The sequence below is a fragment of the Alnus glutinosa genome, chromosome 5, assembly GCF_958979055.1.
Source record: "Alnus glutinosa chromosome 5, dhAlnGlut1.1, whole genome shotgun sequence".
Taxonomy (NCBI): Eukaryota; Viridiplantae; Streptophyta; class Magnoliopsida; order Fagales; family Betulaceae; genus Alnus; species Alnus glutinosa.
The window spans coordinates 19,172,809-19,196,322 of NC_084890.1; the positions used below are offsets into that span (position 1 = coordinate 19,172,809).

At 36.4% G+C, this 23,514-nt stretch overlaps 1 protein-coding gene across 1 annotated transcript; it reads left to right on the forward strand.

Moving 5' to 3' along the window:
• The first annotated feature begins 11,802 nt into the window (after positions 1-11,802).
• Positions 11,803-22,665, forward strand: LOC133868339 (lysine-specific demethylase JMJ18-like). Its single transcript, XM_062305193.1, has 11 exons — positions 11,803-11,975; positions 12,135-12,215; positions 14,089-14,166; positions 14,347-14,859; positions 14,961-15,185; positions 16,745-16,906; positions 17,601-17,969; positions 18,136-19,249; positions 19,359-19,462; positions 20,652-20,849; positions 21,665-22,665. The coding sequence occupies exons 2-11, from the start codon at positions 12,174-12,176 to the stop codon at positions 22,034-22,036; spliced, it is 3,177 nt and encodes a 1,058-aa protein (XP_062161177.1). The 5' UTR covers positions 11,803-11,975; positions 12,135-12,173; the 3' UTR covers positions 22,037-22,665.
• The last annotated feature ends 849 nt before the right edge of the window (positions 22,666-23,514 follow it).

The following is a 23,514-nucleotide window of genomic DNA, read 5'->3' on the forward strand; positions in this document are numbered from 1 at the left end:
TTTCACAAGTGTGGGAATAACAATAAAATCAGTTTCTTAAGGATAAAGAGGTAGAGAATTAAGTACAATTATCATTTGCCTTAATTCTGCTGCGAAAGATTTCATAGAGAAATCAAAAGTTAATGTTAAGTAAATCAAAAGGATTAATTGATTTGATAAAAAATAGGGAAAACTACAATTTACCTCCACGATGTTTACACCAATTTGCAATTTTGGTGTCAATGTTTAGATTGCTTCAATTGCACCCAAGAAAGTTGCAAAAATTTGCAATCCACCCCCTTCCGTCCAATTGTTCCCTCTGATGAGACGGAAATGCACCCATGTGCACGGCACGTGACTGCCAATAAAGAAACGGGACGAAAATACCCTTAAAAAAAAGTCGTTTATTTCTAAAACTTAAACCTGTTTATTTCACGTAGGAGTAGACAACGGCCTGTCTCTTTACAATCTCGAGCTAGGCCTTGCCGTCAGAGAAGGCGGAGGCAAGCACGTCCATAATCTTATAAAAGCAAGCACTTCAACAATAACAAAACAGTGACTAGGTGACTGGGTGATTGGGTCCATGGCGCAGTACATACTGGCGCTGGAGTATTACAGTGATGGGAAATTGCCGTTGGTGTCCACGATCACAGACAAAGCACAAGCACTCTCCATGGCTGAGGGGAATAAGCAGAGACACAAACCTTAGAAGCAAAACAGTAGCAGGTGCAGGTTCGTGTTTTTGCAACTGCCGCTGGACAATCTCTCTCTCTCTCTCTCTCTCTCTCTCTCTCTCTCTCTCTCTCTCTCTCTCTCTCTCTCTCTCTCTCTCTCTCTCTCTCTCTCTCTGTGTTTTAGGAAGAGGTCGAGCTCCCCATTCCTCAATCCTCAGTGTCAGTCCAGAACCCCAATGGCGCCCTTACCCTTCACCGACCAGGTTGTGTCTGACTTGATATCCCTGTGGATGACCGAACGATTCCCCTTGTGAAGAAACTAGACCGCCCCGGGCGATTTGCATGCGTTTGGGCCACGTTGGCGGTGCGGCAGAAACGTGAAGCAAGTCGTGTAGAGAGCCGTTGGGCATGAGTTCCATGACGAGTTCCATTGACCATCTTTTATGGTAAGCTATAAATTAGAGTAAAATGATGGGTGGCAGTTTACTAGCACATAAAATTTCAGATGTCAATAGATTAACGTGGTTAAAGGCCTCCAAGAAAGCTTTTATATCTTCTATATTTTATGATTTCTTTACAAAAATTAGTCATCCTTGGAGTCATCCATGAAATCAGGAAGCTTACAATAACTAATTCATGGTTTCGATTGCCATCATACTCCTTCAGATTGTCAACGCCCAACCACTCTATTCTCCCCTGTTCTACACAACATAAACAGAGGAGGAGAGAGAATACCTTGGTTACAACAATGCTATCTTTGCTCTTGCTCTTTACTGATAATATTGGCGCGACGTCGCTGATAAAAGACTTGTACTCGCTGTCTATAAATGCCATGAGACACATGTCACGTTTTTTCTCCTTACTGGCGAGACTGAAAAGAAAGAGTGGTTTCCCCACATTGGAAATCCTAGGAGTCGTCTGTTTTATGGAAACACCATGTCATCAATGGCAAAACCCGACAGTTCCTGTCTTCCATACCTTCGACTATTATATGAATGTTTAATTATAAACATAGACACAGATTTTCAGAAAGGGCCAGTATATGCGTATATTACTATATTCCCTAATAACAAGGACATCCAACGAGCTTCCCGACGACGACTACGAGCTTCGTGTTCAAGGGGACGGCCGAAAAGCGACAGAGACCAAACCTATCCTGTCTTCCAGTCACTCTTCCACGTCGCCGCTGAGCTAGACAACTCGGAAGAGATGGTGAACCTATTAGAGAGAACGGGACGCCATTGAAGAAGCTCAAGCTTTTGCGGCCTGATGACATGAAAACACAAAACTATTTCTAAACATAAAATAAACGAAGATAGGAGGACGGCTATGAGGAGGGACACGTGTCCTAGGTTCATATCCTACGGTTTGGGAAAGCTTAAAGTGTTTAGATGATTTTTTTTGGGGTTTTTTTGGACAAAACGATGCCGTTTAAATGAGGGCATTTTTGTCCGCCTTTGTCTAAAACAGGCACGTGCCGGGCGCGTGGGTGCATTTTCGTCTCATCAGATGGAACAATTGGACGGAAGGGGATGGATTGCAAATTTTTTCAACTTTCTTGGGTGCAATTGAAGCAATCTAAACATTGGCACCAAAATTGCAAATTGGTGTAAACATCAAGGGGGTAAATTGTAGTTTTCCCTAAAAAATAAATACTAAAATTTAATTACATTTCTTTAGTAGAATTAAATGTAATTGAATAGAAGCCCGGTGACAGTTATAGAGATAACTGGGTCATAGGCCTAGTAAGCTAGTTTTTATTTTTCGTTTTAGATCCCTCACCAAGCTGATGTAATTTAATCAGGTCAGGCTTTTTTATTTATTTGGTTGCTTGTTTTTATTTATTAAAAACATGAGTTAGAGAGAAACTGTGCATAAGATGTAAGAAGTGAGATTGGAGCTTGGGATAAAACCTAGAGGCCCAAGGAGACAAGGGAACGCATAAGGCCATGGAAAATTCTTTGGCCCTATGTGTTGTTGTAGAGGTGTATGGGCTTGGGATAAAACTTAGTGGCCCAAACCAAGAGGAGAATGCATGAGGCTAAGGAAATTCCCCTTGCCCCATGCGTTAGTATGTAATGAGGTGGAGGCTAGGGTTTTCTAGCCCTAGCCGTGGGCACCTCTCCTAGTGTAACTAGATTTTGTTTTTTTTTTTTTATTTCTTGTCTCACATTGCTTATATCTCACACTCTTCTAGTATTCATAGTCTATAAATGATAAGCATGTAGCTCTTGTATATAATTGTATACTGATTTACATAGTTCTTTAGTTTTTACTAAGAACTAGTATCATTGAGTTAACTTTCGAGAATAAGTTTAAGTTTTGAAGAGAAAGTTGAGAGCCCACACTCTCGGTTATTATTAATCATTCGTGAGAAGAACTGAAAGTCTCATTATCCTTGAGACCACACGTTTTTCATTGAGGAGCAAGAAGAAAAATTTTGTCATAAAGCCAAGGAGTGGATGTGATCTTCAAGTAAATGTTTATGCTTTGCAGTTTAATTTTAAATAGCATAGTTCTTCACATGCTCTTCATAAAGTTGATCGGTTAAAACTCGTGCGAGCTTAAGCTCGAGCTCGTTGAGAATGCCATTTGAGTTCATAAACTAGTAGTATATGTATAATGTGAGCAAGTAGTAAGTCTAATATATTTTATAACTAAGTATATAATATATATATATAGTCAATTAACTATGTGTGATGTGATATATGTGTGTTTATATATGTCATATACTAATACTAACTATATATTATATGTTATATATATACGAAGTATTAATAACTAATTAATATTTTAGTTTAACATATTAAATACTATTATCAACGTATTATAATTAATATGTAATTTTATTCTTTACTAATTAGCTAGTATACTATATATATATAGAGAATTTTTTTTTATCATCTTCCTGAGAGAGACAAAATGTAGGACTGGGTTATTTATTCAACATCTGTGAAGGCTCTCACAAATATTATTTATTCAAAATAGACATCAGGGTTCAGGTGTCAGTACTGTCATGGTTCTTTTGAACTGTCACAGATATCAACGGTTTTTGTTTGTCTACATTTTTGCAGTCTTTGTCTGAAAAATGTAATTTTGCAATTTGTTTATGTAGGTTCTTGTATTCTGCACAACTGCCATGGTCACACGACTGGTTGTTGACCTTCTTGGGGAGCTGAACTTGAATGTTAGAGAGATCCATTCTAGAAAGCCACAGAGTTACAGAACCAGGGTATCTGATGAATTCAGAAAGTCAAAGGGTCTTATCCTTGTGAATTCTGATGTATCTGCACGCGGAGTAGATTATCCAAACGTTAGCCTTGTCATACAGGTAATAGAATCTTAGTTTTCTGCTCATGTGGACTTGAACCAAATTCACTTAGGCATGCTGTGCAGAGGTTATATAGAAAGCAAAGATTATGATTGTGTCACTCTTTATGAACCCATTTTACCCTGCTCTTCGGCATCTCTGAATTCTTCCTCTAATTTGCATGCAATGACTCCTCTGTTGTCTAATTCCCAAGCCTTTCAAATATTCATTACGTACACTTCTCTTTAGCTAGTATTGATTTTACTACTTCTTCTTCTTTTTTTTTTTTCTTTTTTTTTTTCTGCATTTAGCCGGAAAACTAAGATCTATCTTTATACTAAGGCAGCAAATAGCTTAAAGGGATGAAACCATTAAAAATAATAATAATAATAATAATAATAATAATAATAATAATAATAATAATAATAATAATAATTTTTTATTTAGAGTCGTTTTAGGGACCCTAAAACGACTAAAAAAAATGATTTTTTTTTAATTTTTTTTTTTAGCCATTTTAGCACTAAACGGCTCAAACCGAGTTTTAATACGCTATACGTTGAGTCGTTTTGAAACGGCTAAAAGAAATGGCTCAAAACAATTTGAACCATTTTTAGGCCTTGAAACGGCTAAAAAAAAAAAAGGCCCGAAACAGTTATTTTTTTGTAGTGATAGTTGGCCTGTGTTCTTCATGTACGATTGACACTACTTGATATATCCATAGCACTTGATTTGTCACTAAATCTTTAGGTTATGCTTTGATTATGTTCCTAATTTTGTCAATATCAATGACATCTTAATTAACTTTTTAAATACTTAACCATGTAGAATTACACATGAGCTGTTTAAGGTCGGATCAGGTAGTGAAATTTATTAATTTATTGTGTGTGATTTAGTTCCTTGAAAATTTAAATCACATGAATAGATCCAAAAAAAAGTTGGAAAAATATTAGGGTTTGATTTTTTCCCAACTATTGTCAAATTCATTTAGTTAATTGCAGCATCATACTCTCCCATCCCTACAACTGTTCTTTTGCCATATTGAAGTATTTGTGATTGGAATCTTTCTCAATTTGGAGAAAAAAGTTTACTTCTTCATGGATAATTTTTTCCTTTATCTTTCTCTGATTTACAAAACAATGAATTTAAGACTATTTTGATTTGATTTCTGATATGTGATTTTTTTCATTTGACTCCAGCATAATTATGTGGAAAAAAAGTTTCTGTAATGCAGGTGGAACATACAAAGTTGTGACCAGTTGCAAGTGGTCTTTTGTCTCCATTTCAAGGGCTTTGTTTTCTTGGGTTTCAATTGCTTTTGCTGGAGCTTTTGTTGTATCTAATCCAGTGATGTGTGTTAGTTGCCATTGAAAATACAGATAGTAATGTTTGTAATTTGTACATAGTTAGATGTAATTATGTCTCTATCGGTAATGACAGAGATAGTTTGATTGTATGTTTGTTGAAACTGGTGTTTTGGTTTTGAATAGTTGTGATTGTTGGTGATCGATGGAAATGTTAAAATAAAAATAAAAAAAATAGACGTTGTATACGATGGATTGATGGAAATGTACATTTGGAAGTAGATATATAAATTGTCTATCAGGTCAACCACGAAAAATCCAAAAAATATATTCGGGCGAGCAAAAAAAAATAAAAAAAAAAAAAAAAAAAAAAAAAAAAATCCTGATTTAGTGACATGTCATATTTTGGCACGTCAATAACTTTATTGATGTGCCAATGTTTGACACGTCAATAAAGTTATTGACGTGTCAAAATATTGCCACGGCAATAAATTTATTGACGTGTTAATGTTTGAGACGTCAATAAATTTATTGGCGTGTCCATTTTACCACAATAACTTTATTGGCGTGCCAATGTTTGACACGTCAATAAATCATCAGTTTTGACACCCTAATTCTTAATGTTGGACACACGTCAATAATGACACATCACTAAAGTCAGGCCTCCTAACATGTCAAAAATGATTGGTCAGGAAAAAATTGTTTTTTGTAGTGCTTCTTGATTGTCTGGCTCTTGGTGTCATTAACTCCTGCTCCTCTCTCGTCGGCAGTCGTTCCTTCTTCCTTCATTGTCTGAGAGGGCATTGTCTTTTCCCCTGTTGTTATGCCGAGGAGGTCCCTATGGGTGGTAATCTCGGGGTTGCCTGTCCCTGGGTGGATATTCCCTAGCTTGGTAGTTTTGAGGATGGTGATCTCGGGGTTGGTCTTGTGGCCGGTTATTTCCCGGTTGATTTTCTCAATTCCCTTAAGAATCGGACCAGCTTCCCGTTCTTAATGACCTTTTCAATCAGTAACCTCAAAGCTATGCACTCTCAATGTGGTGGCATGCTGCTTCGTGGAAGGCACAATACTTGTCTTTGTTGCGGGGATGAGAATTTCCTGATATCTTCGAAGGTCGACAAAACTCCGGGTCTTTCTTTATTTCCATGAGGACTTATGTTGCTCGTGTTGAGAGGTGTGAAGTTGTAATCTTGGAACTTTTTTACCGGCTTCTGTTCCTCCTTGCTCACCTTCGTAAACTCCTTCTTCTTTTCCAGGGCTGTTTCTTAGGGCCTTTTCGAACTAATCATGGGCTTAAGAGTTTCTTCTTGGTTGATGAACGCTTCTACGTTATCTGTTAGCCTCTGTAGGGTACTTGGTTGCTTCCTGGCCAGCGTCCTCATTAACGGTCCCTTCGATGACAATCCTTGATAAAGGGCCACGAAAATGATGTCGTTTGTTGGATCTTCCACGGTCATCTTTTCAAAGTTGAAGCGAGCCATGAAGTCCTTGAGAGTTTCCTTGCTTCCCTGTTGCAACGTCAACAAGTATCCCGAAATCCCGAAGGCTTCTTACGCATTCTTGCAGCCATAAACTGCCCAAGAAAAAATCTCTACCCAGCCCTTCAAATTTGTCGACAGATCCTGATGGTAGCCTTTTGAACCAGTCCCGGGCATTCCCTGTTAACGTTAAAGGGAAAGCCCGGCAAGCAACTTCATCCGGGGCTCCATGAAGATCAAGATGGACCCTGAAATTTTCTAGATGTTCAACAGCATCCCCGATTCTGGCATAGCTTTGGATCTGAAGGACTTTGAACTTCTCATGCAAGCAATAGCCAGCCACCCATCGGGTGAACAGAGTACTGGTACCCATCAAGAGCTTGTCCACCACGGTAGCTTTGCCCTTGTCTTTTCTCTCCATCTCCTGAGCCATGCTAGCACACTTCCTCTCTAATTCAGCAATCTTTTTGTCGAAGTACCCGGCATCTCCCCCTTGATCCCTCCTGAAATTAATCTTGTCGTTATATATACCACCAGGGGCTTGCTTTCCCGGCGATCCTCTCCGTAAAAATTGTACTCGTAATGGTCTCGACTATTTGCCCGGCTGTTATGCTCTTCCTCCCCTTGCTCTTCCTGGTTAATCTCAGGGTGAGATTGTTGGGAATTAGATTGCAAAAACAATATTGCACAACAAAAAATAAAATTCCCAAATCCAAGAACAAACTTTAAGAAGAACAAGCGAAGAACAATGCTATTTTAAAATAAACTGCAAATCAGAAACATTTACTTGAACGTGTTTAAAAATAAACTGCACTCCTTGGCTATATGGGCAAGATTAAGCTCCTTGCTCATTGACGAAGAACGTGTGATGAACCTTCAGATCTTCTCACCAATGACTGATGATAACCAAGAAAGTGAGCTCTCAACTTCAAAATTTTAAACTTATTCTCGAGAGTTAACTTAAAATATTAGTTCTTGGTAAAAACTAAAGAATTGTAGCATAATAGCTTATCATTGAAGAGCTACATACATATCTATTTATATGCTTAGAATACTAGGAGACTGGAAATGTAAGCAATGTGGGACAAGTTGTAATTAAAGTTCTAGATAGACTAGAACTTCTAGTGGTGGACGGCTAGGGCTAGGAATCATCCTAGCCTTCCACCACTTGAATGTGACACGTAAGGCTAGGGATTAGCTCTCTAACCCATGCATCCACTTCATGCTTCTGGGCTTGAGTTTTATCCTAAAGCCCAATCTCCCATTGCATCAGATGCACAGTTTCTCTCTAACCCATGCTTTTAATTAAATAAAAATAACTAGCCCAATAAATAAAAAGCCTGATTTGGTTAAATTAAATTAGCTTGTTGAGGGACCTAAATGAAAAATAAAAACTAGTCAAAACAGTTCTGACTCATCCAGTCACTATTTAATTACAATTGATTCCACTAAACAATTTTAATTGCACTCTAGTTTATATTTTTTTATTAAAACAATTAATCCTTTAAATTTACTTAATTTTGACTTTTGATTCATCCATGAAATCTTCCATAGTAGAATTAAAGCCAAAATACTGCCATTTAATTCTCTACTTCTTTTTCCTTGAGGCTTGAGTTCTTTGATTTTATATATTATTTTCGTACTCGTGAAAGACTTATCACATGTACTTTGTATTTCAGTATCTCATACCAAAATGCTCCGGCCAAAGACTTAGAATAATCCAATCCATAAAATCAATCTCAATGGAAAATTTCTGATTCTTTTAATAAAGAACTTGGATTCCTTCTTGAGAAAAGCTTTCTCACAATGTTAGTTGCGATCACCCAAATGCACCGAGAATATTGACTATCAATTTGATCTCACCCTTATATGCATCAAAGTGATCTATACTTCATAGCTGAGTACATAATCCTCTTAGGATTTAGAATCAATAACATAAGTAATATTGAGAGTATGAGTTTTTCCTTTTGACAGTATTTTCGTGGAAAGACAAATCCCAAGGTCTGTTCAGTGCATAACAGCTACACATCAATCCAAAGCCTCCAACTTCACTTGATAAAGATAAATCACAAATATTCGATGTGTAACAGTCTTTGCAAATAGAATGCCCAATTCCATTACTAACTACGAACTATCCATAAGTGTAAGACCACAAGGATTATGGACTAAGATCTTGTGTGATAACTTTTTACTCACACCATAGACCATATTCAATGTAATCTAATGGCATTTCACATGCAAAATATACATACAACAATATTAAGCATGTAAAATAACATATGGTCATATGACATATACTCAAAAATAGATCAGTGAATAATAACTTTATTCATAAAAAGCTTATATGTCAACTGTACATTAGGATTTAGGACATAAACCCCAACTGAGATTGCTCGGGAATTCGGAGTAGCAGCTCAGCGTTTTGTCGTGTCAAAATTGCTATTTGGGCTTCCAATGTTGCCATCTGGTTTTGTTCTACACCATCTGGGGAGGAAATAATGGAGGAGGTTGTGGATCGTTCTGGCCTTCTAGAGACGGATTCAGTTGAGTCGCTGGCTCCGGTACATGTCTTCTCGGCCGGGTGACTCAGCTGTTAGAGTGGGTGGTTACTGCCATATCGGATATATTCTTATCAAAATGGAAAATGTTCCCACAAACGATGCCAAATTGTCATAACAGTTTCCGGTATGGTGTTGACAACACGCTTTATGATGTTCTTCACGTCTCATGACTACTGCAAAACAGACAATGTCAAGAGAACACACTAGGGTGGCCGGCGTATTTCACTCCGACGCCTAAGTTAGTATTTGAGAGAAAAGTATGTTCAAACATAATAATTCAGTTTTTCTTTCATACCTAGGATATGGGCTTATTTATAGGCTGAATGATGAGAACCCTAACTACATCAGGGTTTCGTGCTTTTTTTTTTTTTTTTTTTTTTTAACTAGGAGCGTCATTAGAGTCTATCCTTGACTTCCCAAACCGAGATTCTTTCCTTACCTATCACAAAGCAAGATTCCCGGTGACAAATCCATGATCAATTTTAGTTACGGATTTCCAAGAGACTGGGTGTGATCCCAAGAAATCCGGGATCACGTATAGCGAATCCCTAATCCATTGTGTCGGTCCCCGAGATAATCCCTTCCTAGGGCTCCTAGGTATCCGTACTTGCGGGTTCATATCTGATGGGTCACGGGCCCGCGATCGCCAGCGAGCCAATGTCATCTCAAAGGCTTGTAATTCCAGAAATGGACCGGGCCGAACAGGATTATCCCCAACACTTGGTATCATTATCATTACCATAACGAAGGACAATATGTTTTTTCATTTTCAAAATAGGATTTGGATTAGGAACAGTAAAGAATTAAAAATAAAATAAAATAAAATTGTAGTATAGATATTATAGTCTTTTTTAGATTTAATTTTAAGGTTTTTTATGATAAAAAAGAGATATTAAAAATTAAATCTGAACCGTTGAAAAAAATACAGGACATATACTGTAGTTTTCTCTACAGCACCTAAGCTAAATCCTTCAAAATAATGACAGTCCTACTATTTGGAGATAGGATCCTCATAATTTAAAATGAAATGGATTATATCTATTTTAAGGTTGGAATTTAAAATTAGTAAATGTAATGGCGTATATGATGTCATTGCTAACCTTTTTTTAAAAAAAATTAGGGTTAAAGACATATTTGGTATCTGTAGTTGAAAAACTTTATTTTTTGGTACCTCAGTTTCATTTTGGTTCACATATGGTACCTTGGTTTTGGGAAAAAGCTGACTTGGTACCTCCGTCTATTTTTTCGTCCAAATTTTAACGGACTGCCACGTGTCAACCAGTGAAGGTAACTGGTTGACACTTGGCACAGTATAAAAAATAAAAAAATAAAAATTAATAAAATTTTTTTAAAAAATAAAAATATTAAAAACTTCAAAAGAAAAAAAAAAAAAAAGGTGGCTCAAAATGGGGGTGGCATTGCTCAGCCACCATGGGGGTGGTTTGACCACCCCTATGGCCTTTAGAGAAAGAAAAGAAAAAAATAAATAAAATAAAATTTGGAGGATTTTGGCCACCCCAAGGGTCAAAAAGAAAAAAAGAAAAAGAAATAGGAACGTTAATTTTGGCCCTTGGCCACTGGGATGGTTTGGCCATCGGGAAATAAGTGAGGGTTAGAGGGGGTTAAGGTTTTTTTAATTCGTTTAGATTTAGTACGAAGGCCCGTACCCGAGGTTTTAAAAATCTTAAACCAACAACCCGCCCTAGTCATACTTTTGTGCCCATCCCTGTATGCTAGCAACGTGATTATAACAACCAAAAAAAAAAAAAAAAAAAAAAAGATTATTGTAGAGAAAAGCAGGGTACAACTTGTTTTGTACGAAAACTAGTACCGACTACCGACCCGGACGTGTAAAAGCTAAGAGAGAGAGAGGGAAGAGAGAGAACAACACAAATGATGCGCGTGAGAGAGAGAGAGAGAGAGAGTAGTACGTTTGTGGTTGGTTTGGATTCCGTTAAAACTGCGTGCGTTTCTTTTGTTGTGGGCGTTGTTCATGTTGACTCTCTCTATCTCTCTCTCTCCATATTAACCGTCATTGTTTCTCTCTCCTATTACCATTACATTTAGATCCAACTTCCTCCTTTCCTACTTTAATGTTGTTTTCTCTTCTTGTTTATTTTAGTTAAAACTCCCAAATAGAAATCAACTTTTTTAAATTAAAAAAATACCCACTATAATTAACTAAATTAAAAACGATGCAATTTACACGTCCTTCCACCTCTAATCTTAGCCCTTGTTAAGGTAACCTACCCCACCCCTAAAACCTCTTGCCTTCTTTTATCTTTTCTTCACTGTTCATGTTTTTATTATTTTATTCTTAGGTCTTCCCAAACTCTGTGTTTCGCTCTCACCTGCTCTCATTCTCATTACTCCACTAATTGTTTTTATTTTTTATTTTTTCCAAATTAATTGTTTACTAAGTCAATTCTTTTTCTTTAATTAGAAAAACCAGATTTGACTAGAAATTCCCCCCCCCCCCCCCCCCCCCCACCTTTTTTTTTGGTTGTAGAATTAATATTTTCATAATTGCAGGGGGATGGGTTTTGAATTTGCAATTTATTGAATGCCTTATTTTTTTTTGGTTATGGGATCTTTTGTGGGTTAAGTTTGCTTGATTCAGATAGTAGAAACAACCTGCTTTTGGGGAGTGCTGTTGGAACTCTTAGAATTTGGTATATATATATTTGATAGCCTTCTTTCTCTCTAGCTAAAGTATCAAATTTTTTAGTGTGTTGGTTATCAAGAAAATAGAAACTGTTTCTGGGATTTGTTCCTGATTAATGGCTTCTGTATTGATTTGGGTAGGTCATTAAAAAGAGTTTATTTTGCAGGTTTCCCTTGGTAAATTAGGGTTTACCTTTTTTTAGCCAATGGAGCAGTTCAAATTGCTAGCAGAATCTCATATCAAAGAGGTTAAATTTCTTATTCCCTTCTATTGAATTGGACCGGCGTATCCAATATATCTGTTTTATTCATCCATCTTACATGATCGGAAGATTTTTATGTTTTCATTTTGTTCATATCTTTTATTATCTCTCTTATGATTGACCCTTAACACATTGCAAATCTGATCGTTGTTTCTATCTATCATAAATTTACTGCATTACATTGGCATAAAGATGTTGTGTTTAGCTGTAATATATGTTATTCTGGTAACTGCATATAGTAATCTAAACCTGGGTCTTGAGGAGTATGATATTTTGTCATGGGTTCCTTCACAAAAATGTTCATTAGATCTTTGGTGATTCAGTGTGTATTTATTTTGATGATCCTGGAACTTTTATCAAGGTGGTACGGGGTGAAGGCGAAACATTTTCACCTAGGTTATGTAGGAGTCATGAGTTGTAAAACGTATGCATTTAAGAGAGAAAGTTAGAAAATAGGAAAGTAATTTGATGCTAGATATGGAAATTTTTTCAAAATCTTATTAGGTTTAATACAGGAGATTATCTGCCAAATACAGTTTTGGTGCACCACGCTTCCTTACCAATACATAAATTACTTTGTATTTGACAATTGTATTGCAAATTAAGCCTACATGTTTATTCATCCCCATGTATTCAAGGACGCTATATTAGTTTTCTACTTGCAAATGATCTGGGGAAGATGGAAAGGGAGATTGGGTATTTAATTTAGTGAACGGAAGCCAGAGGTTTTGGAAAGCAAACATTGTTAGGTCTAGGGTGTAGTATTGTATGAATAGAAGATATTGGATATAGTCCTTGAGATGCTAGGACATGTGTATTAACTTTCACTGTTGAAAAATTACACAATTGTATTATAGTTCTTGACTAGTTTGGAAAAGGAACCTGATTGATAAGGACCAAGGAGGCTGTTATATTATGTTGTACACAATTTGTGCATTTGTTCATTTCCTTTTTGTTCTTGTATGAGTTTGGATCAATGAATTCTTTTCTCCATTTCCACCACTTTGAAATTGTTTCTCATTTGCCTTCCATACATTTTCGCCATACTACATTCCACTTTTATACGTCTTGTATGTGTGGTTCTGCCATATCTGGCTGTTTGATGTCTCATGCCTTTCATCATTTTTTTTTTCACCACATGCATTTATGTACGGTCTTTAAAGCCTGATGAAATGGAAAAGCTATAACAGAATGATGCCACTGTCATATATTTCACTGTGTTTTCTTGAACGTAATTACCTTATAGTTAGTTTTATAGGAGAGTTTTTGTGGGATCAATATTCTAAACACACCCAAAAAAGTGACAATACACTTGACTCAGTATCAGGCAGTCCTCGAAGTCTAACAGTTCAGAGGATTTGAAATGTTGAGCCAGTTTGGTGTGTGGTGGCAATTGATAGATTATGAAGCTTAAAAAATATTAATGGCTTGGAGTTGACAACTTTAGCTACCAAGCTCCATCCATTGTAACTTTTGTGGTATTAAACTAAGACAATATCATAAAGGAGTGTTTGGGTTTACAGTGAAATATGATGTGGCTTTTTTTGTTTTTTCCATGGAATTTGAAAGCATATTGTCACTTTGTAGTAAGAAGCCATTTCTGGAATTTCTGAGTTACTTTTATAAATGGTTAATACCATTGGAAGAATTTACATTTACTTGAAATCTTAGCTTAGCCTATACGAGAGTTCAAATTATAAAACCAATGTCATCTTTCATAAAACATAATTAATTTGAAATGCCTTCCAAAGCAGAGTGGACTTATCCACTTACAGTGGGTTATTTAAATGCCCCCCTTAGCTTTCTCCTGCCGTTTCATGATGCTTACATAAGTATGTCCTTCTTTGGTATGTTGCAGGAATCAGTTAAATGGGATCCAGCTGAAGCATGCAGGCCTATCATTGATGAAGCACCTGTATTTCATCCAACTATTGAGGTATTCTCCTGTCAGCAAATATTGCTCTATCATTTTGGAACCTTTTTTTTTTTTTTTTTTTTTTTTTTTTTTTTAATTTTTAATTTTTAATTTTTTTTATTTTTTAAATATGTCATTAATTTGTCTTTGTTGGTAGTATTACTTTAGTTATTTATTTTCATGTGATTCACCTTTCATTAGGAGTTTGAAGATACGCTTGGTTACATAGAAAAAATACGCCCAAAGGCTATATCATATGGCATATGTCGGATTGTTCCTCCATCTTCGTGGATTCCACCCTGTCCTCTTAAAGAGAAAGACATATGGGAACATGCTAAATTTTCTACTCGTATCCAGCAAGTTGACTTGCTTCAAAATAGGGAACCCATGAGAAAGAAAAGCAGGGGACGGAAGCGAAAAAGAAGGAAGCACTCAAGAATGGGAACAAGCAGGAGACGTACTGATTCTGGTTCAGACGCTAATGTTGCTTCTGAGACTGATGAGAAGTTTGGGTTTCATTCAGGATCAGACTTCACGCTTGCAGATTTTCAAACATATGCTGATTATTTTAAGGAGTGCTATTTTGGAACAAAGGTTGCTAAAGAGGACTTAAACTCCAGCGAAAATGAACAGAAAAAAAGATGGGAGCCCTCTGTGGAGGATGTTGAAGGCGAATACTGGCGGATAGTTGAGCAACCAACAGATGAGGTTGAGGTATGGATTTAGAGTATCCTTATCGCTTTGTCACTTTAATATTTCAAATTTGTCTGTCTATTTATGCAAGAGGTGTTTATCTTTGTTCTGTCATGTTGCAGGTATCCTATGGAGCTGACTTGGAAACAGGAGCATTTGGAAGTGGGTTTCCTAAGGCATCGTCCATGTTAACTGAAAGTGACGCAAATCAGTATGCGATGTCGGGTTGGAATCTGAATAACTTACCACGCCTGCCAGGTTCTGTACTATGTTTTGAAGGAAGTGATATCTCGGGAGTTCTAGTGCCATGGCTCTATGTTGGGATGTGCTTTTCTTCTTTCTGTTGGGTAGGTCAAGGGAACCCCTTATTGAATTCTTTTTTTTTTTTTTTTGATAAGTAATAAACCCTTTATTGAATTTCTACATGAATTAATGAGTTATATAAAACCTAATAACAGATGTTGAAAGTTTTCGCCTGTATAGTTGTGGTTACTGATGTGTTATTTACTAGCCTGTTGTAATTTGTTTTTTGAATGTGTTTTTTGATATAGTTATACATGGAAAAATTAACACAGTGCTTTTCATAGACTCTTTACATCTTGGGAAGGTGATAAACGGCAGATTTAGTGACCTTTTGGCGTAGGACAGATTTCTACTTTATGGAAGTTGGACTGGGAAACAATACACTAAATTCAACTTATTCAGAAAAGAAAACCACTGAATTGAAGTTTTTGCTTATATAGAAAGTATAGTTTACATGTCCGAGCTTCAGCATGGTTTCAAATGTTTGCAGAATTTGTGATTTACTGTCGCTATGCACTAGATTTCTGATGCAGCAAAGAGAACTTAGATCTAAAGTAGATCTGAAATGAGCCGGCCAAAGATGCCACATTTCAAGCAAATTGACCCTTACAAAGGGTTTAAGAAGAAATTCCAGCAATAATCTTTATAGCAAAGAAGAGATAAGATTGAAATTTGAACAAGAAAGGATCAATTTCTAGGCTTCAAAGAGTCTAAGAATGAAGATCTGAAATTTCATATATTAGAGAATAAAAGGCTGCCTACAATGACTCAAAATAGACTATTGATGCCTTTTAGCAACTCTGGAATCCTATATCTCCATCTTTCATAGAACAAATAAATCTTAACATCCAACTTCATTAAAAGTCACATGCTAGTCACATGACCTTTCTAAAATGCTAAAACATAATAATATATAAGCATGACATAATAGTAAAATACTGGTCTTGAGATACCTAATAGATTGGATAAAATAGACTGGGGGGGGGGGGGGGGGGGGGGGTGGGGGGAGTTTCCTCCTTTCTTTGATGCCCCTGCATCAATCCCTCCGGGTTGGGAAAGAAACTAGGCTCCGATGAGAAAACCTTTGGCTGTTTCAACATTGCATTAGCACTCTTTCTGTTTTTCCCCTTTCAAGTGCTGTTGCTGCCCACTGATTCTTGATTGGGAATGGCCATCACCATCTCCTTGCTGAAGGGAAGCAGCTTTTGCTCTGAAAGAAGCCTCGAAAAATTCAGCCTCTTTGTTTTTTTAGTTTCAGAACCATTTATGTGTTGGTCAGGTTGCAACATAAGAGAAAGGTTGAACTGTTTGTATTAATCCTAATTTGTTCCATGTTACACTTCTGAAGGGAGCTGTTAATTTGATATATTACTTCGGAAACATATATCTCCTGTTAGGATAGTGAGGTGAAAAGATATATATATGTTAAATACTTTTGGCTGTTTATGGTATGCAACAAAAACTAAAGTAAAAGGATGCTTTCTGCATTCAGTCAAATATTTGATCATTATGATTTTATTACAAGCTGTGATCAATATTTTTCGTAACTTTTCTTCTCATTAGAGTTTAACCTTGTTTGTTTTTTCCTTGTGATTTGGAACAGCATGTTGAGGACCACCACCTCTATTCACTAAACTATCTACACTGGGGTGATCCAAAAATATGGTATGGAGTACCTGGAAGCCACGCTTGCACTTTGGAAGATGCAATGAAAAAGCATTTACCTGATTTATTTAAAGAACAGCCAGATTTGCTTGATGAACTGGTAAGATGATATCTTTGAACTTGATTAGTTGTTATTGGCTTAAATAATTATTCCTCAATTCAGTTTCGTCAAATGCATATCTGGTTAGAAAACAGTTAGAGAATTGTTATATGTGGTTAATTTGTTTCCTAGTTGATTTTTCACTGTGTCATGTTATCAATTATGTAATGTTTGATGGATGATGATGGCGAAACCCCAGAGTGATTACAGATAAAGCTTATCCTAAATACTCTTAAGTAATGAAGAAATGTGAAGACATTTTGTGAGTAAGCAATGTGTTGTTCTTGCTAGGCACCTGTTGATGCACCTCTTAGGTCGACGGGTATCTGGTATACTAATAAAAGATAGGAAATAAGGCCCCTACAAGCTATATATATATATATGGTAAATGACGTGGAGCTTAATGAAAAGTTGTGTGGAGTCTAATGAAAATGTCTGAATCAATGACTCTTATTAAGTAATTTTATTGGACCTTCATTTCCTTTTATCTTTTTCGTTCCTGTATTGTGTTTATCATTTGACCGGCCATCTCCAACTACTCATGTGAGTCAGTTTCAAGCACTCCCTTATCACACGTCTGTCCTGATCTCCACAAGGACATTATGGCTTCTACATCCTATTTGTTTCTACATTGCTTATACATTTTTATGTGCATATTTCCGGCATTAGGATTTTAATTTTTGTCTTGGGACAGGTTACTCAGCTATCTCCTTCAGTTCTAAAATCTGAGGGTGTACCAGTATATCGAGCTGTTCAGCATTCCGGTGAATTTGTTCTTACCTTTCCGAGGGCATACCACTCTGGATTTAATTGTGGCTTCAACTGTGCAGAGGCCGTGAATGTGGCCCCTGTTGATTGGTTAGTACATGGCCAGAATGCAGTAGAGCTTTATAGTGAGCAGCCTCGCAAGACATCAATTTCTCATGACAAATTGTTATTAGGGTCTGCTCTGGAAGCTGTACAGGCCCTTTGGGAGCTATCCATTCTTGTAAAGGAAACTCCAAGAAATTTGAGATGGAAAGGTCTTTGCGGAAAAGATGGGGTACTTACCAATGTAGTTAAGGTGAATTACTGCCTCTCTCTCTCTCTCTCTCTCTCTCTCTCTCTCTCTCTCTATATATATATATATATATATATATATATATATATATAATTGAATAATTATCCACATGTTCATGTGCCATTTAGAGAACTAAATTTCTTTTTTTACTCATTACTACCATTGACAGACAAGGGTAGGAATGGAAAAGGAAAGAACAGATAGTCTTCCAAGTGCTTTGAAGTTGCAAAAGATGGAAAGGGACTTTGATTGGAGAAAAGAGAGAGAATGTTTATTTTGCTTCTATGACTTACACTTATCCGCTGCCGGCTGCCAGTGCTCTCCTGATCAATTTTCATGTCTTAAACATGCCAACCAATTTTGTTCATGTGAAATTGACAATAGATTTGTCCTTCTGCGCTACACTATGAATGAGTTAAATACACTGGTTGAAGCATTGGAAGGAGGAGTGGATGCAATTAAAGTATGGACATCAGATGATTCAGGATTGGTTTCTGCTAATGACAAGGTTTTTCGTGTAGCTAAGCTAGATGATGAAAGTGACACATATGGAACCAAGTCTCCTGATCAAAGGGAAAGTCCTTGTTACCTGGAAACTGAGGAGAAGTTGAACATGAATGTGCCTTGCACTTCATATAGTCATGTTTCTTCGGAAGTTATCCAGTCAGGCTCCCAGCATGCATCATTTTGTTTAAGCACATCTCACATCAGTATAGATAGTCATAATGCAATCATAAATGATGAAAATTTAGTGATGAACAATGAAGGTACGGTGGGGCAGGATTGCTGTATTGATCTGGATCTCAACGTTCTGTGTGGTGAAGATGAAAGTGGATTGCTACCTATATCTGATTGCTTTGATAGCAAGGTCATGTCAAATGTGGAGGAGACATGTATGTCAAACTGTATACAACAAAATGTTCATAGTTCAGATACAGCAAGAGAACCAGATCTAATGCAACGGGATAGCAACTGTAATTTATCAATCTCACATGTCCTTCTAAACAAAGATTATCCTTTGTATTTGAGAGATCTTGAGCATACTTGTTCAAATGATGGTAACAAGTTGTTTGGGGTTGATCTTTTGTCTTTGCATCCACATTCTAAAATATCATCAGACAGCTCGTTGGAAACAGAAATGTTGGATACCTCAGATGTAAAGATATCCACAGAGGATGGCATTTATCCAACACGAAAGTTGGATCTTTGTGTTGAACCAATAAATTTTGGGACTGTCATGTTTGGAAAGCTTTGGTGCAGTAAGCAGGCCATATTTCCAAAAGGTATGCTGATCACAAATATTTGTTGGGTCTTTTAAAATACCTTCTATTTGTTATTTTATTTAAAGGAGGATTCAATTGCTTTGTTCTCAATTTGGGTTAACTTGTGCAGGATTTAGAAGCCGTGTTAAGTTTTTTAGCGTGCTTAATCCAACAAAAATTTGTAGTTACATGTCAGAAGTACTTGATGCTGGCCTTCTCGGGCCACTTTTTAAGGTGTATCTTTTCTCCTTTTCATTATGTATTTAAATATGTTATGCCAGTTGAGTAGGGTTTTAGCATGATGGTGAGTAACATATATGTTAAATCACCAGCTGTCCCAAAGCTTAACCTTATGAGTAATGTTTCTTGCACAACTTTTACACAACTCTAACAATTTTTTTTTAATTTTTTTTTTCTTTTAAGATCAACCATTGAATATTTAGGGCCCACATGTAGAAAAACAAATCCAATGGTTGATCATAAAAAAAAAAAAAAATAGTTAGAGTTGTGCAAAAGTTGTGCGAGAGTTGTGCAACTCTAACCTTATAGAAAATAGTGAATTTAATCGTAACTAATATTCTAACATTCCCCTTTACGTGTGGGTTAAAACTCTCCCTTAATAAGTGAGGTCCAATATGTGAAATATTTAATTGAAATAAGAGGTAAATTAGGGTAACAGGTTCGAACTCATGATCTCTGCTCTGGTACTATATTAAATCACCAGTTGTTCCAAAAACTTAAGCTTGTAAGAAATGGTGAATTTAATTATTTAATTAATATTCTAACAATATATTCATGTGTTGGGGTTGATTCATATGAAAGCTTTTACACAAAGGTCATAGTCCGTCCTCCCTCATAATCTCTTTTCTATTTACATGTCACCAGATTTGGATGGGTTCACATATCTATGGAACCAGAGCTCCCAACTTAAGCTCACAATCAACACTTCCTCAATGTTAGAGCTAGCCCTGGGCCTAGATAAATTTACAGTTTTGTTCAAGCTTGACTCATCTGGATGGATGTGCTACTGTTGTAGTTAGTTTAGCTTTCTTCCAGCCAAACCCAAAATCGTGCCTTGCTCTTCTTGTTGTAATTAGATTGATCAGCATGAAAATTTAGAAAAATAATTCCAAAGACTTATATTTGGAAATTGCAACAGATGAGTCTATACTGCAAATATGACAAAATCTACACGTGAATGACGCATTCTTGTACACATTTAGATGTCAGGTGGTGTGAGAACCATGACTTTCTTTTCTATTTTAGGGACTTGCATTAACTTGTGATTCACTAATGAAACATTTTAGTAGAAACACACTTTAAAGTAACGAGGACAAAACTTTGTTACAACCCCAATAAAAATTTGTAACTTTTCATTATTTTTTTCTGTATATATTTTTCCTTACTTTTGAATAACTTCCAGGTTACTTTAGAAGAATTTCCATGTGAGACTTTCACAAATGTCTCAGCAGACAAGTGTTGGGAAATGGTGCTTCAGAGACTAAACCAAGAAATTATAAGACACGGCAGCATAGGCGAGCGAGGACTGCCCTCTTTGCATGCTTTGCAAAGTGTTAATGGGCTTGAAATGTTTGGGTTTGTCTCTCCACCCATTATTCAGGTAAAGCTACGTTCATTCATCCTTAACTGCATTTATTCTTCCTGTTTATGGGACAAAACTGAATCCCTGACTCTGAAAAATTTGGATTACATTTCTATTTTGGCAAAGCTAAAAGACGGGGGATTTATATTGTGAATTAGTTGGACCAGATTATCTTGTCCATCCTACATGGCTTGCCTTCTTGCTTTAACTTCTTGATTTATTTCCAAACTTAGAAATACTTCAGTCAAGCAAATGAACCAACTGAATTATCATACTCCTTGCAAAACCTTTATTTGTCTGAAAGATACATGAACTTCTCTGAGTAATTATGCATTAACAACTATGCTTTTATTTTATTTTTTTCACCTTTTAAGATTATTATTTGTTTTTGGCAGAACATACTTAAGTTTGAACTAAATTACAAAACCTTGATATATGGCCCTAATTGTAGACATTGAACCTAAACCAGTATCAAAAAGATGGATTTTGGTAAAAAAGCTTAATGCTTTTTCCCGGCTTTTCTGGTTAATTTCTATTTTAAGCATTGATAATTGTTGTTTGGCTTGTTTGATAGTGTGATTCTTGCTAGCATGTTAAATTTGCAAATGTATGCACACCACACCCAGAATTTAAAAAATAAGAAAGAAAAAAGAAAAAAACGCTAACACACATTTGCAAATAAATGTATGCACTTTGATTTTGTTATGCATCGATTTATTTGTCCATATGTGCATGCAGACGACAGATTGATTTTCATCTTGCTGTGACATGCATCTGCTGTAGTTTAACTTATGAATTCTATGTTCTGGTGGTTCTGTCTAAATTGGTGTCAGGCTATCGAGGCTCTTGATCGCCATCATCAATGCACGGAGTACTGGAATCACAAGCATACAACAACTGTGACTTTGGACAAGAATATTGATGTCCATAATAAGTACTCATGCAGATTGAGTTGCTCTATAGGAGACACAGAGGACAAAGATTTTGATATCAATTTGACAAAGCAGGAGCAGGATAATCCATCTGAAGGGAGAGGTGATGAGCCAATGGATGAAGAGGTAAAGTTACTACGAGGACTGTTAAAAAAGGCAAGTCCAGAAGAGTTAAGAATAATGCATCGGGTATTCTGCAGTGAGTCACAAAATGCAGAATGGAGAATGGCATTCACATCATTGATAGAGGAGATCCAGAAATCCTGTAGATAATAAACAAGGAAAAGAAATAGGTCCCATCATTCTTTTTCATTCAAGGTAGCTTCTTATTCTATTTAGTCGAATAGGCCCTATTCTTTCTATCAAAGATCCATAAAAGGGGAAGACAAAATCCTGGACAAATATGTCCAGTGGATGTAGAGTCTTCATTTGATGATTCGCAAATAAGGCTGCTGTTTAGGAAATTTTACCGGCGTTTTTGAAATGCGCGTCCGCTCACTGTATACGCTGATACGGTTTAGGTTTAACTATATTATCATTTTCTAACTGCCATTGATTTCTATATAGGGATTTGTATACAATACAAATGTCTCTGAAACTGATCACTGTGAGGTGAAATGACACCAAATTACAATTCGTTTCAACATGACTCATCATATAATTTCTAGGAAGCATAAGTACCTACTCTTCTCTTGTTTGGTGATGGTGTTCTGTACTCTCTCGTACACCAAATATACAATGATGTATGATTTAATTAAGTGTTTCATTTACCATTCGAGAAATGATTCTTTTCCACCCCCATCCAACTCCTTTGCAAATTCTCAATTGGAGTTGGACGGGGAAGGAAGTGAAGCATGTCTCCTTTTCTGTTTGTACTTTCAGTTGTACAACCAGTTTTTTCTGATTTCTTCCCATGGATTATCTCAAGTCTCTATCTCTCTCTCTCTCTCTCTCTCTCTCTCTCTCTCTCTCTCTGCATGCAGTTACAAAATATCAAGCTTTAACCATAATCCTAATTCTTTAGATTGGAACACCATTGACCCAATTCAGAGAGCACCCAAAACCGATTTGACAATGACGTAGCTCTTTAAACAATGAAACGCTAATTGCAAAAACCCAACCTTTAAACACATGCCTTATTGTACCATTGTTCCAATAAGGCATCTGTGTTGGTTAGGGAACGTGACGGAAAAAATAGGGAGTGAAGATTTGCATCGATAAGTAAAAAGGAAACGACGGCTTTTCCGTATGTCTTAATTTAGCGGCTTTTTTGCAAGGAAAACGCTGCTAAAAAAAATGCTTCGAATTTTATAGATTTAGTTGCAAAAATGTCTTGTGAGACAGCAGTCAAAAATTTTTTACATGCAAGGACAGATCGAGATCTTCTCAAATTATTTGTTCAAATTTGAGAGAATTTGGACAGATGATTGTGGTAAACGACGTATAGGACTTACTTGACCAGATAAGTGGTTGGACAACCCAATTTTTATTTGGTCAGATAGGTCCTATAAGTAATCTCTCACAATCACATGTCCGAATTCTCTCAAATTCGGAGAAATAATTTAAGAGAACCTTGATGCTTTTAAATAGTTAGTAAGAGTCAAAATGTAGTTGGTTGGCAGTTCCACGGGATTGTGATTTGTGAATGAGATTATGAGAGCCCAAAAGTTGAAAAGGGTAAATAGTTAGATAAATTAAGTTTTAGCTGCAAATTATTAGAAAATCAATTATACAAACCCAGACAACTTATA

Coding starts and splice junctions, on each gene's coding strand:
- LOC133868339 (XM_062305193.1), top strand. CDS start 12,174: ATGGAGCAGTTCAAATTGCTAGCAGAATCTCATATCAAAGAG. Junction 14,167..14,346: donor TATTTCATCCAACTATTGAG/GTATTCTCCTGT, acceptor ACCTTTCATTAG/GAGTTTGAAGATACGCTTGG. Junction 19,250..19,358: donor GCAGGCCATATTTCCAAAAG/GTATGCTGATCA, acceptor TAACTTGTGCAG/GATTTAGAAGCCGTGTTAAG.